Genomic DNA, 15,110 nt, shown 5'->3' on the forward strand with positions numbered 1-15,110 from the left:
TCAGCCTAACCAGTTTTTGTGGTTAAAGCTGTTGTCCAAATTGTCTGTTCTTAGAAAGTACATCCTACCAAATAGTGCAAAAGTAAGGATTATCATGTCAAGTAGCCTTGACACATTTTAATAATATGGTATTAGGGTTCTGTGTACTTTTTTTTAAAGATTTTTTTAATTTATTTATTTGACAGAGAGATGGAGAGAGAACACAAGCAGGGGGAGCGGCAGGAGAGGGAGAGGGAGAAGCAGGCTCCCCGCCGAGCAGGGACTCCGATGTGGGGCTCAATCCCAGGACCCCGGGATCATGACCCGAGCCGAAGGCAGACGCCTAAGCGACTGAGCCACCCAGGCACCCCGGCTCTGTGTACTTTTAAGATCAATGATTTTGATTTAAGAACTGGCATGAGTGAAGTTTCCTGGAGGAATTGGAACCACTTTAATAAAATCCAGAATTATCAGACTCCTCAAAGGAGGAGGATTTTGGCTATAAATAGAATATAGTGACTTCGGAACTGGCAATTGCAATTAAAACTGTAGCAGTTCAATCAGAGACAGAAATACTGTGATTTCCCTAAGACATAAGAACTCAGCAAAGATGGCTCAAGGCATCAGGAACTTAAGTTGTCACCAATGTCTCAATCGTTTAAGTGACTACTGTTTTCTCATTGAAATCCCTCCTTAGGGCTTTTGAAATTCTATGAAGAATCTTACTCCCCCATTAAAGTGATAGAAACAAAACAAATAGACAAACAACAAAATCACCCCGTTGTTGCTCCAACTGGCAGCTCTTATGTCATTTCTACTACTTCCTCTCTACTTGGGCAGAAGGTACTTGAAACACTTTCAGTGTCAGCTCTGTATCTTCTGAGGGGAGCCACACAGGTAATATTCTGGCAGCAGATGGGAAGAATCATGGATTCCTTTCATCTCAACCCTTTACCAAGTTGTCCTTTATAAAAGCCTTCGTGGAACTCGAGTATTCTAACCTCACAGTCGTTGTCTTTAATTAACTGACTGATGGCATGTGAAGAAATAGTGTTTCTACCTAAATAACATTAAAAAGTGGGACGCCAAGCTGTTTTGTTGCAATCATTTTTAAACCAGTATCATAGCTTCTCAGTAAATAGCAAGGAAAGGACAGGAGAGGAAAGGAAAGGTAGAAAACCTCAAAAAAGAATAAGGTCGGGGCGCCTGGGTGGCTCAGTCGGTTAAGCATCTGCCTTCGGCTCGGGTCATGATCCCAGGCTCCTGGGATCGAGCCCCGCATCGGGCTCCCTGCTCAGCGGAGAGCCTGCTTCTCCCTCTCCCTCTGCCTGCCACTCTGCCTACTTGTGCTATCTCTCTGTCAAATAAATAAATTAAAAAAAAAAAATCTTAAAAAAAAAAAAGAATAAGGTCTACTATGTTTTGGGTTTTAGTGATTAGTCTCTGAAATTGAAGGAAGCTTTTTGTTTGTTTGTGTGTTTGTTTGTACTTGGTTCTTCACTCATAAGGAAAACCATTCCTTTATAGTTATCTTCAATCAGAAAAAACAAAAAAACAAAAAACCTTCCTGCAAAGGACGCCATGTACTGTGCAGACAGCTCTCTCTTTCTAAAAGGTGCTCTGTATCTGATTTCTGGAAAAGCTAAAAATGATTAATAACAGTACAGTGTTTTCCTGGTGATTGTACACCTGAGGATAATGAAGTTCTGGCTGTTTGTTTGGTTTTTTTCTGCACATGAATTACCATATCTTAATGGGGCAATTATCTATTCCTTTAACTTCCCATTTTTAAATTATGATTGTAGCACCTTTGTTTCTCTATGTATAAAAGAAAATGAAAAATTCAGTCCATAATCCAGATGTTTTCAGTCATTTTATAGATAAGTTGCTGGGAAGATAAAACATCTAGGTAAATGACAACAATTTGTCTTTTATCCAGATTTATGAACCAAATGGATACAACCCCCCATCTAAATTTAGCAAGATGAATTTTCTTTATGAAAGCACTTAATGTTTGCACTACGACAACCCAAAACAAGCACTTAATATTTTAGTCATGTTGAATGGTGGTCTTTATTGAAATGCTCCTACAAGGAGTTGGTCGGTTCTCAAATTTTCCACAGATTACCTCTCAATTTAGAATCTTAGATATTACATATCAAATATTAAAGAGTGTTGCTATTAAGGGGCCGAAAGAGAATGTTAGTCACTAGATATCTGCAGTCACTAGTACAAATTTCACTTATGTAACGAAAACAACACGGTAATGAAATGGATTGACTGCATGCAGAGTACCTTCTTATAACTCAAGTTATAGGAATTTATCAATTTTTATTCATACATTTTAGTTACTTAACATATCCCTAATTAATTCCAAATCATACATCACCATTTTGAAACAGCTCATTTGTGCACATATATTAATGTAATCAGAGAGCAAATTCATAAATTATTCATTGTAGGGAAGACTCATAAAAGTGTACAATTATATAAAAAAATCAATTTCTAAGTCAATAAAAAGAAGAGATCTTGTTAGCAGGAAGGGAAGAATGAAGGGGGGGAAATCGGAGGGGGAGACAAACCATGACAGACTATGGACTCTGAGAAACAAACTGAAGGTTCTAGAGGGGAGGGGGGTGGGGCGATGGGTTAGCCTGGTGATGGGTATTAAGGAGGGCACGTACTGAATGGAGCACTGGGTGTTACACGCAAGCAACGAATCATGGAGCACTACATCAAAAACTAATGATGTAATGTATGGTGATTAACATAACATTAAAAAAAAGAAAGAAAGAAATGTACCTAGACTGAATCGAGATGTACTATAAGTGCAAATCACACCAGATTTTGAAGACTTAGTACAATAATAAAGAATATAAAACAGCTTATTAATATTGTTTAATGTTGATTACATGTTGAAATGATCATGATGCTCACATTTGGCTATAAGTCATCAAATAAAATATATTATCTAAATAAAAAAAAAAAAGAGAGAGATCTTGTAGAAAACCTGACATTTGAAATGAGAAGTATTCCTTTGGCCAACGTTTAACATTCCTTCAAATGTTACCAGGTTTTTACTGGCATACATCTTGTGGAAATGCACCCCCATCCATTTGGTATGTAAAACATTAGGAAATTCATGACTGTGCCAGAAATACTGAACTTTCCTTTCTTTTTCCTAAGAGTTAATAATAACCCACAAAGTGCCTGCCTTTCCCTCCCTCCCGACCCCGGGGTGATTCAACATTAATGTGATATCACCTTAAGAAAGGTGAATGGCTGCAAATATTAAACGTCAGTATCACTTTGCAGTTACCACAACCTACATCTTCGAAAATAATGATTTCCTCTAGACAACTGAATAAAAATTCTAACTAGATTTGTTATTACCTGACATCTGCATCACCTAGGATGAATTTCTTTTATAAAGTAGAAAACGACATCTCTAGCCGGCTACTGCCTACCTCTCTATGTGTAGGTATTTGTGTACATTAATTGGACACAATATCAAATTCTATAAAATCAGATGGGGGGTAGAAAGAATCAGTCGTGACTAGCAGAAATCTACTGTTTTCCACAGTATTGAGCAGCCATTCAAACCTGATTAAAGTGACAGCACCCTGGCATAATGTGGCTATTAATTTGCTCTGAACAATACATTAAAGAAAAACTGCAAATTCACATGAAACTCAGTACCCGCCAGGGACCTCAGATGCTTGTTTCTCAGGTGTCAGTAAGCTTTTTTGTAAGCCTGGATGCACAAACTACATACATCTGCACAGGCCATTATGTACAACAATATTAAGAAAAAGGAAGAGAATCATGATTTTATTTATTAATGCACTGTTTTCCCTTCAGTAGGCTGTGTCATAGTGACCTTTAATGGGGGAAAAACAAAACTCTTCTGCAAACACTTGTATAAGGTCACTGTGTGGGAAACAACCCCTCACTTCGACCAGGAAAAGAAAACCATCTTAAAAGTGACAAGATACTTTTCTCTCCCTGCCTAAGAGAATAACTGTTAGAACTTTCCTGGTGAATAGAGGATGCAGCAATTCTATAAATACTTTTCTTTTCAGAGGCAATAATTCTTCACTTGTTTTTATGTATGTCTACATATGGCACTGCTCTTTCTCTGAATTGTCTTATCTTTTTTATTTCCTAAATAATTACAAATCTGAATTTAGATAAGAAATTTCTCCCTTGGCAAATAAAACTAGAGAGAATAGAAACTCTTTCTGATTTGGCTTTTATTTAAAGGAAACTGTATTCCACTCTGATCACTCATTTTATATTTTATGTTACAATGGGTATGGAAAACGTGTTTTTGCAAAGGACAATATGCAAAAAGATAATGTCAAAAGGATAATTTATCAGCATCAAAGAATTCTAAAATACTGAACACTGAACTTCAGTTTTAGTCACTCACTTGATCTTCTAAGACTTTAATTATTTTTAAAATCAGGCTTATTTTTTGCAAAGAAACTTTATTATTTTTTTATTCAAATTTGATACTCTGCCCCAGTTACTCAGAAGATGAAAATTCTGAAAACATTAAGAAGGTTGAACCAAGTGGAATTGAACTAAAATATGTACAGAGGAAAGCCACAAGGTTCTCATAGTTCTCAGTTACTTTCAGTGGGTCAAATGGAAAACCGAACAAAATCTCTACACTTCGTGACAGGGAAAACAGGTTCCAGATAATCTACTGACTTTCACAAATGTACATAACTGTGCCTCAAAAGAAGCAGCAGAGGTTTGTTTTTTTTTTTTAATTTGTACCAAATTTTATTTAATTTCCACTTAATATGAGAATTATTTCCCAAGGATCACTTAGTGGGAGGAAAATAGAGAATAAACAAAATAAGTAAATAAATAAGTTATGTATATAATGATAAATGTTTTGGAAAAAGATACACTTCTTTGTCTTCCATGCTAGGTAGAAGAGATTTGATTTTATGGAACATAAGAAGGGAGCCAGAGAACCACAGAAAATCTTAGTAGAGAAACAGTGCTTTAAAGAAGGTGCTCTGGGACCAGTGTGCAGGGTGTACAGGAGAGCAGAGGTGGCTGATAAGGAGAATCTAAATCAGGGCACATAACAATGCAGCTGCCACAGCTCAAAGGCAGTGGGAGTACTGAGGTGGTTCGAATCCAACAGATACTTCCAAGGAATATCTGAGATTTAGTGACTTACTGGATATATGCAAAGCAAAGAGGAGCAGAAGCAGAAGAGGTCTTCAGTACTTTACACTAGGGACCGAGAGGATGGCGTCATCAATGTCATTTGCAGAGATATTTTTAACAAAAGGAATGCCAGGGGCACCTGGGTGGCTCAGTCGGTTAAGTGCCTGCCTTTGGCTTGGGTCATGATCGCAGAGGTCCTGGGATCCAGTCTCCCGTCAGGCTCCCTGCTGAGTGGGGAGTCTGCTTCTCCCTCTGCCTCTCCCTCCCCCTGCTCATGCTCTCTCTCTGTCTCATAAATAAATAAATAAATAAATAAATAAATAAATAAATAAATAAATAAGTCTTGGGGGGGGAGAAGGAATACCAAAGAATAGCTTATTTCTACTGAAACGACCTAAGTCCTGAGTTTGTGCCTGGTGGTCATAGTTCAGAATTTCCTCCAGTCCTTGCAGTGTTTTTGAACACTTCTGTAATATTTATGTACATTCTTGGAAATGCTCACCAGTTTGCCACCAGTGGTCTAAGACAGGTACTCTGAAGACCTTTTTGGACCATTCCAGGGTCTCCACATCACATCGTTCTCCAGCCACAAATAATGTTTTGAACCTGAATATAAGAGGGAGAGTGAATTCAAATTATTCCTTGAAAATAAATATAAATAATGTCAGACTCATTCTGTCAAACATTCTAGAATCTGACCACGTTAATTCTGTCAAAGGAAAACAGCTATATTATCATAGTATCATACTACAGAATGGTGAGAAGTGTTATTTGTGTTGACCCAAAGGTAACCAAGTGCACATCACAGCACTGAAGAGAGGTGCCTCAAAAGAATTCACAGCTACAGCTTCTGAGTTTTGAGAAGAGCAACTGAGTTGATCTTTGTAATACATCTGTCATATTCATCTAATGTTCAAAGATGAAAAACCTTTTCCTCCGTGACATTATCTCTGCTAATTTTAGCTCCACATTTGATTGCTATATTCTACTTAAGTCTATATACAAAAATATAACCTTGAGTATCAGCTAAAGCAACAAATAAGCTCATAAATATGATGTTCTTGTGATTTTGGTGAATTTCTTTGGTAAAGATTACTCTGATTTCAAGCACATATTTACCCAAGTCCAAGGACATACAGAGGAAAAATAGGTTATTTAAAAGTAAATACCACAGCGGCCTTCTAGGTCAAAAGACTCTTATCAAAAGGAATATAAGGTTACTAAGAGATGAATATTTGACATGGAGCACCATGCCATAGAACAGAAAGGATGAAACAGACAAATGGATTGGATTGACACTGTTGGTGGTTCATTGAGAGAATGATTGTTTTCTTCCATTCCCAATGTCTCCATGGTCTGTCTGTCAAAAAAGGAATGCATGTTTGAAGAGTTAATTCATTGTCATCAAAGTAAAAAACAAATAAATAAAAACCTGCCTACTTATCCTAAACAATGTAATATAGCCACAGAAGAGTTCTTACCATTCTCTTATCATCTCATGAAAATTCATGAAGATTCAGACATTCCTACCCTTATAGTATACATCTCCATCCTCTGCTATAAACATACATCTCATTCTATACTTATTTGTTTCTTGTCCATTTTAAACAGTGGACCATGAGCTCCTTAAGAGCATTCATCTTCATGACCCGAACACCAATAAAAATACCTGGGATTTTTAGATACTTATTTCTAGAGGCTTAGAAAGATGAAGTACACAGGTGGGGAGTTGGCAAAACTTATGTCAGCTTGACTCATTCTTCTAACTAAAGGAGGAAGCATGTTGTTTTATTAGAGTGTGGAAATAGACAACGGAACAGTGACTTGAAGAGAGAAAAGTTCTGACTATTTTAGGAAATTTTTAATGAATAATGTAAAAGGGAAAGAATTGAAAAGCAGCCACTTGGCTTTCATAGACTCAATTAATAGCCTAGGAGGCCAAGTAGAGATAACACAAACTGGGTGTAGTACAAAAATAAGGAATGGCAAATCATGCCAAAAGTTCTGTCTGGGGAATCTAGAGTAGGCAGGAGAAATCGGGCAGCGAAGTAGGAATGACCATGATGGAGGAAAATACCAGGAAAAATAATGTGAAGGCAGAGAAATATAATTTCAAACTTCAGAAAAGAACCCTTTACTAGTCTTTGTTAAGAAATGATTTTAAAAATGTGGCTCAATCATTTTGGTGAGTCACCTCTCAAAGTATGCAAGGCTTCTAGGGTAATATTTAAATCTTTAAGAGCACTCAAGGGAAACAGAGAAAAAGGATGAAAATGGAAAAACCAAAAGAGAAAAATAAGAGAGACTAGAAAAGAATGCATCAGATTTTTTTTGAAAAAAATATATGTATAGTTGCAATTTGAGATAAAATTTAGGTAATCAAATGTGTATTCATTTATAACTTGCTTCAGATTAAAATGGGGGGCACCTGGGTGGCTCATCCAGTTAAGTGTCCGAATCTTGATTTTGGCTCAGGTCATGATCTCAGGGTTGTTGGCTTGAGACCCCTTGGCTTAGCACAGAGTCTGCTTGGGACTCTTTCCCTTTCCCTCTGCCCCTCCCCCCATTCATGGGCTCTCTCTCTCTCTCTCTCTAAAATAAATAAATAAATCTTTTTAAAAAATTAAAATTAAGGGACACCTGGGTGGCTCAGTTGTTGGGCGTCTGCCTTCGGCTCAGGTCATGATCCCAGGGTCCTGGGATTGAGCCCTGCATCAGGTTCCTTGCTCAGTGGGAAGCCTGCTTCTCCCTCTCCCACTCCCCCTGCTTGTGTTCCTGCTCTTACTATCTCTCTCTCTCTGTCAAATAAATAAATAAATAAAATCTTTAAAACAAAAATTAAAATTAAAAAAGATTAAAATGTGGTTACCAAATATGACCTCATCTGACAAAACTGATATATCACAATGAAACAAATATTAATACATTAAATTATTAAAACTAGATTAAAACATAAAGCTTAGTGTAAAGTTTTAAAGTTTAAAATGAGGTCAATACATCTGTGATTTTAGATGCTATGTAAAAATAAGACAAAAAAATTTTTTTAAAGATTTATCCATTTATTTGAGAGTGAGAGAGAGAGAGAGAGATCACAAGCAGGGGGGAAGGGCAAAGGAAGAAGCAGACTCCCTGCTGAGCAGAGAGCCCAACGTGGGGCTTGATCCCAGGACCCTGAGATCATAACCTGAGCCGAAAGCAGACGCTTAACCGACTGAGCCACCCCGGCACCCCAACAAGACAAAATTTTAAATATAAAAGCCATATTATTGATAATCTTATGGCTGAAAAATGTTAATTTATTTTAATTATATCTTCTTTAAACAGTTAGATTCCTAATATATTAGAAAACTTCGGTGATTACGAACATTATACAAGTAAATAATTTGTATTAAAATTTTTTTTTAAGCAATTACAGTTCTTTTTTTTTTTTAAGATTTTATTTATTTATCTGAGACAGAGAGAATGAGAGACAGAGAGCACATGAGAGGGGGGAGGGCCAGAGGGAGAAGCAGGCTCCCTGCTCAGCTGAGCAGGGAGCCTGATGCGGGACTCGATCCCGGGACTCCAGGATCATGAGCTGGAGGCAGTCCAGCTTAACCAACTGAGCCACCCAGGCGCCCTGTATTAAAATTTATAAATAGGTTTGGGTGATTCCAACAGCGTAGGCAAAGAACAAGGAAGTTTTATAGATATCAGAGATCACATTTCCATCGTCTATCAAACCACAGATTATTCCAAAGAACTTTAGATGGTCCAGGTGGTCATGTGTTTAGTTTACATATGAAACTGCAGATCTACAGTTATATATATTTTTGAAAACACGGTGTAAAATATTGTCAACTAAAAATATGAGCACATAACACAAAATGATTTTTGGCTAATCAAAGAACAATAAATATCTTGATATTACCAGAAGTTTTGCAAGTTTCAATTAATTTTTTGGCTTCTTTTCCCAGTCAAGTAAATTACAATTAATCTAATAAATTGGTTATAATGATAAACTATTAATTAGCATTGAGTTTTTATCTGATGACAAATTTCCACATTATATGTTTTAAAACTTAGTATTTGTTATTATGGTTTGAGTACAAATCTATCACTTATTTTTCTTAGATTTTAATTGCATTTGTATTATTATGATTGCAATGTCCATGCTGGCACTAATTAGCAATATAGAAAGAGATAATATTCCACGATGCATAGTAAAAGTGATATCTGATTTTTCTGCATGTCAGATAATCTCCTTCATTTCCATTAAAATCACTTACTCTTTACTAAAAGCAGAGGAAAAAATGTGAGCTCATTGGTGATATAGAAAAATGTCAAAGTAGTATAGATAATTCCTTTCTCTAAATACACTAGAAACTACCAATCTATTTTTTTATTAAAATTCCTTAAACTGCCCCAAAGTTACTATTTTATCAATTATAGACTCCCAAATGTGTAACATTAATGAACATTAACATACTGTATACAAGGATTTAAGAATAGAATATGACTAATGAAAAAGTTAAGTCTTGTAATAAATACATAATCAAATATTATTTGACTCCCAATTCCTCATAGTAAGGAAAACCATTCTATTGATGTGATATTTTTATAACCAGGATGATTACTGAAAGAAAAAAAAATTAGTATAAATCTGTAATTTAAAGATAAATTATAAGATAATTTAAAGATAAACTCGTATCTAAGAGCATAAATAGTCTTATTTTTTAAAAGACATTTCATGGCTTAAAAAAAAAAAAGAATAGTAACATCACTTAACAGTTAAATTTCTCATTAATGACCTTGCCATTATTTTATTAATATGAAGAGATAAATGCCCCATATTGAAAAAATTTTAAATAATTTTTCTTTAAAAATACATTTTATAAAGGGGTGCCTGGATGGCTCAGTCGGTTAAGAGACTGACTCTTGAGGGTGCCTGGGTGGCTCAGTTGGTTAAGCGACTGCCTTCGGCTCAGGTCATGATCCTGGAGTCCCGGGATCGAGTCCCGCATCGGGCTCCCTGCTCGGCAGGGAGCCTGCTTCTCCCTCTGACCCTCCCCCCTCTCATGTGCTCTCTCTCTCTCATTCTCTCTGTCTCAAATAAATAAATAAAATCTTAAAAAAAAAAAGAGACTGACTCTTGATTTCAGCTTAGGGGCTCAGGTCATGATCTCAGGGTCATGGGATCGAGCCCTGCATCTGGCTCTGCGCTCAGCTCTCGGAGTCTGCTTGAGATTCTCTCTCTCCCAGTGCCCCTCCCCCGCTCACACTCGCTTTCTCTAAATAAATAAATGAAATCTTTTTAAAAAAGTTTTTTATAAAGATTAAAATTAACCATTCTTGTGCAGTAATTTGGATTCTGGAGGATAAATTTATCTAAGTTGATTACATAGGTCTTCTATCTGCACTGTAAAATATGGTAGCTCCTAGCTATATGTGGCTATTTAAATTTTAAATTAGTTGAAATTTTAAAAAAGTAAAAATATCAATGTCATGGTAGGATTATCCCCTTGTCAAGAGTTCAGTAGTCACATGTGGCTAGTACCTACCACATTGCAGAACTGAGTTTTATTGGATAGTGCTGTCCTAGATTATGATAGACTAATAAATATATGGATAATGTTCTGATGATAGTAACACATGGGAAGATGAATTTACTTCCAAACATATAATACAAAAACTTAAACAAAACTATAATATACAATATCTAGAGTAGGAAAGAAACGGTGGAGGGGATTTATGGGAATGAAGCCTGTATACCTTTCCCCAATTCCATAAAAAATTGAGTAGAATTCAAGACTCAAATGAAGCTAAAAATGAAGCCAAGAGAAACAAAAAAAGGTAATACTGTCAAATTAATTTTAGTTCCAAGTAAAAAGGAAGCTGCATAGAAATGGATAAAAAGCTAAAGATAAATTCTGATGAATTTTCAGGTAATAAATTAGGACGAGAAGAAAACCAAAATGAGTATTTCTTTCAAGCTCCATAAACTACCAAACAAGTGAAAATTACTCTTCACTTGTTCCAAAAGAAGTTAAATAAAGAGATTATTTCAGCGATGCCTCATCAACTCCTAGTTCACCGAACATCATTACTTTTGCCACCAGTGTCCCTGAGGTTATCTCCATTTTTCCTTCATTCTATTTTCCTCCATTTGCTCCCCACTAGAATTCACTTTTAAAATGTAAAGACACTAGCGTTAGTATTACACATGCATTTGTCACTCTGTCAAGGACCTACTAGCATTTTGTCCACCAATCCCTCCCTCAAGCACAACCAGAAAAGCCAGACAGAATGTAAAAAAGAAACATCTCTTTAAGGTATCAGAGAACTACAAGGGTAATGAGCCCTGGAAGCATTAAGATCCCAAAGAAAAAAATGTAGAGATGTCTGACGTTGACGTGCTGCTTTTCTCCCTTTAGTATATATGCCAAAGAAAATAGTGGTTGAAAAACCAAGAAACGGAACAAAAACTGTCTGAGAGGCTTAGAAAATGAACAGCAATTCCTACCATCACAATCTCTTGGGAAAGGAAAACTGGAACTCAGAAGACCCACAGTGGAAAGGGGAGGTGTGTAAAACACTCAGGATTTTAGCTGAAATGCCTGAAGATTTATATCCTACCAACAGAGATAAACTGAAAAGGAACTGCCTTCTCAAATACTGAAGTCTAGCTTCAAGTTAGCTAAATCCCTAACTGGATCAAAGTGATTTTCCCTTATGCTAATTATGTGCCAAAATAAGAATTACTCTGTGGGACCTTAACAACTCCAGAGTATCAAAGTAACACATGATGGTCTATCAGGATAGAAAGCTATATGACCAACATGCAAAGGAAAAAGAGATATCGAAAAAAAAAAAAAAAGAAATCACAGAGAAAATCAGATATTCTTGTAATTAGACACAGACTTTACAATAATTCTGAATATGTCCATGAAATATTTGTATAACATCAGCCAAGAACTGGAAATTATAAGAATCAAATAAGTATCTTTGAACTTAAAGATACAAAAATACAAACTTAGAAACTGAAAAAAAATTTAGATACAACTGAACAGAGGATTGAAAATCCAAAATATAAGTTAAAAGAGAATAATCAAACTGCTACTGAAAAGCATAAAGGAGAAAAAACATAGAGTCTATGAGATATAGATAATATGGTAAGAAGTTCTAAAGTGTCATTAAAGTATCAATGTCTAAGAAGGGAAAATTAGATAGAAGCAATATTTGAAGGGATAATGGATGAAAGTTTCTAAAAATAATGAAAGCCATCAAGTCACAAATTTAAGAAGCAGTTTGAATCAAATGAAATAGAATCCATACTTTATGGGGGCCTGGGTGAAATAGATAAAGAGGATCAAGAGTACACTTATCATGATGAACACTGAGAAATGTATAGAATTGTTGAATCACCTGTATTGTAAACCTGAAACTAATATAACACTGTATGCTAAGTATACTTTGATATAAAATTAAATTTCTTAAAGTAAATCAAAAAAATGTATCTTTCACACAATAAACAAAAGAACATAAATTAAAGACCTAAATAAATTAAGAGATATACTATGATTATGAATTGAAGTCTCAATATTAACATGTCAGTTTTTATCATATCAATCTATAAATTCAAAGTAATCTCAAAATTCTAGTTTTGTGTGTGTGTGTGTGTATGTGCATGTGTAAACTGATAGGCTAATACTAAAACATGTATGGAAATACAATGGGCCAAGATTAAAAAGCAAAGAACAAATGATGTACTGCTATTACTACTACTATTGCATATCAAGATGTGTTATAAATCTATAGTGATAAAGACAATGTGAGAGCAGCACAAATATAGGCAATTATGCCAATCAATGAAACAGAATTGAAGCAAGGAAAAAAAAAGTATTTGTGGACACTTTTATGACAAAAGTAGTATACAGAGCAGTTGGAAAGGATGGCCATTTAAATGAATGAAACTTGATTAACTGGATACATATAAGGGAAAAAAATGGATTTTGACCCCTTACCTCATTGCATACACAAAAATCAAACCAGGTAGATTATATGAAAGGTAAAACAATAAAGCCTCTAGAAAATGACACGGAGGAATAACTTCCGACCTTCAAATAGGCAAAATGTCTTATGTAGGATTTTAAAAAGCAAGAAACAAATTGAAAAAAATACTGATGAAAAAGCATATCTTTTTTTTTTTAAAGATTTTATTTATTTATTTGAGAGAGAGAATGAGATAGAGCATGAGAGGGAGGAGGGTCAGAGGGAGAAGCAGACTCCCTGCTGAGCAGAGAGCCCGATGTGGGACTCGATCCCGGGACTCCAGGATCATGACCTGAGCCGAAGGCAGTCGCTTAACCAACTGAGCCACCCAGGCGTCCCGAAAAGGCATATCTCTTTATCAAAAGTCATCACTAATGGGAAAGAGAAATTGAAATCAGAAGGTGAAGATTATTTGTAATACATATAGTCAATAAAGAACTTGGATCAGAAGAATATGAAAAGTCCGACTCAACAAGAAAAAGAAAATTAAAATGTGCCAAAGATTTGGATAAACATTTCACAAAACAGAATCTTCAAATGGCCAATGAAATACGAAAAAGCAGTAAGCTTTAAAATACAGTAAGTAAGGGAACACAAGCAGGGGGAGTGGGAGAGGGAGAAGCAGGCTTCCTGCCGAGCAGGGAGCCTGATGCGGGGCTCGATCCCAGGACCCTGGGATCACGACCTGAGCCTAAAGCAGACGCTCAACGACTGAGCCACCCAGGTGTTCCCTCTCTTGCTGTGTCTCTCTCTGTCAAATAAATAAATAAAATCTTTATATTAAATAAATAAATAAATAAAAATACAGTGAGAGATGTAATATTTTTCTATCTTGTATAAATTATTAAAATTTTACTTCACTTCTTCAATAATGGCTTTAAATTATTTATGTTTCTGATTCAACTACCATGGTCATAATTGGCAACTAAGTTTTAAAAAAGATTCAATAACGAAAGCTGGATATCTGAATCGCTCATCCACAACCCATCACATACCCAAGGACAGCCAACGTATGGTCATTGTCACTGTGAGACTCAGAGGACCACATATTTGGAGCAGTGAGTCAGATGTAGGATATCTCTGAAAGCTTTTGAAAAAGAAGGATTGATAACTTTGAACAAATTTTGTTTCTGTGTGTAGGTTTTCTTATTCTTTTAAATTTTAATAGTGGTGGTCACTGAAGTAGCAAAATTATTTGTTTAGGTGATGGCAGCCATGTTAGACCAAATGAAGAGAGTAGCAAAGCGTGTACACTTACATACCCTAGCCCACTTCTCCCACTTATGAATACGCATCCATAGTATGACATTCTTGATTTTCTGAAGTGGTTCATAGATTTCATGTCAAATGAGCACATAAACAAAATGGGAAGAGTTTTTTATTATGAGATTTTTAACTTCCCTGAGAAACAGGACAAGAGTAGATGATAATATAGTGGACTCATTATGTCCATACTGCCCAGTTTTATGCATAATTCCTACTTTTATCATTGTCATATTTATGTCACTTAGAAAATAAAATATTATTGACTCAACTGAATTCTCTCCAAACCCTTCTTAAATCTCATTTCTCTTCACCATCCCACTAGCCATACCGCCTCAGAAGTAACCAGCACTACTCAGAGGTTTTCATTCCCACACATTTATTTTGTTTTTTGCCTGTTTGCATATACATAAACAAGACAATATGGTTTTTGTAATTTTTCAAATTTTTCTTACTATATGTAAGAGAAACACAATCAGTTTTCACTTGCTTTTTATACTCAAAAGCATTATGCTTTTTGACATTTATTCATGCTAATACCTGAAGTTCTGGTTGATTTCCACTTCTAAACATCCTGTTGAATTAATACACCATAGTACCTAATTTATTTTCCATTATGTTTTTACTATACATGTAATTGCTTATAT

The 15,110-nt window shown here is 35.6% G+C and overlaps 1 protein-coding gene across 5 annotated transcripts in view; it reads right to left on the reverse strand.

Annotated features, from left to right (window-relative positions):
• ACSS3 (acyl-CoA synthetase short chain family member 3) overlaps positions 1-15,110 on the reverse strand; it is a 136,208-nt gene that overhangs the window by 41,807 nt on the left and 79,291 nt on the right. For all 5 annotated transcript variants that reach the window (XR_004678705.1, XM_035002064.1, XM_035002063.1 and 2 more), the window contains one exon: positions 5,672-5,775. Coding sequence is in view for 4 of the 5 variants with exons in the window: in XM_035002064.1 (XP_034857955.1) it covers positions 5,672-5,775 (104 nt within the window). In the remaining variant the exon portion in view is untranslated. The remainder of the gene's footprint in view (positions 1-5,671; positions 5,776-15,110) is intronic.

This window comes from Mirounga leonina, unplaced genomic scaffold (genome assembly GCF_011800145.1).
Source record: "Mirounga leonina isolate KUSES-001 unplaced genomic scaffold, KU_Mleo_1.0 Mir_126, whole genome shotgun sequence".
NCBI classification, from domain to species: Eukaryota; Metazoa; Chordata; class Mammalia; order Carnivora; family Phocidae; genus Mirounga; species Mirounga leonina.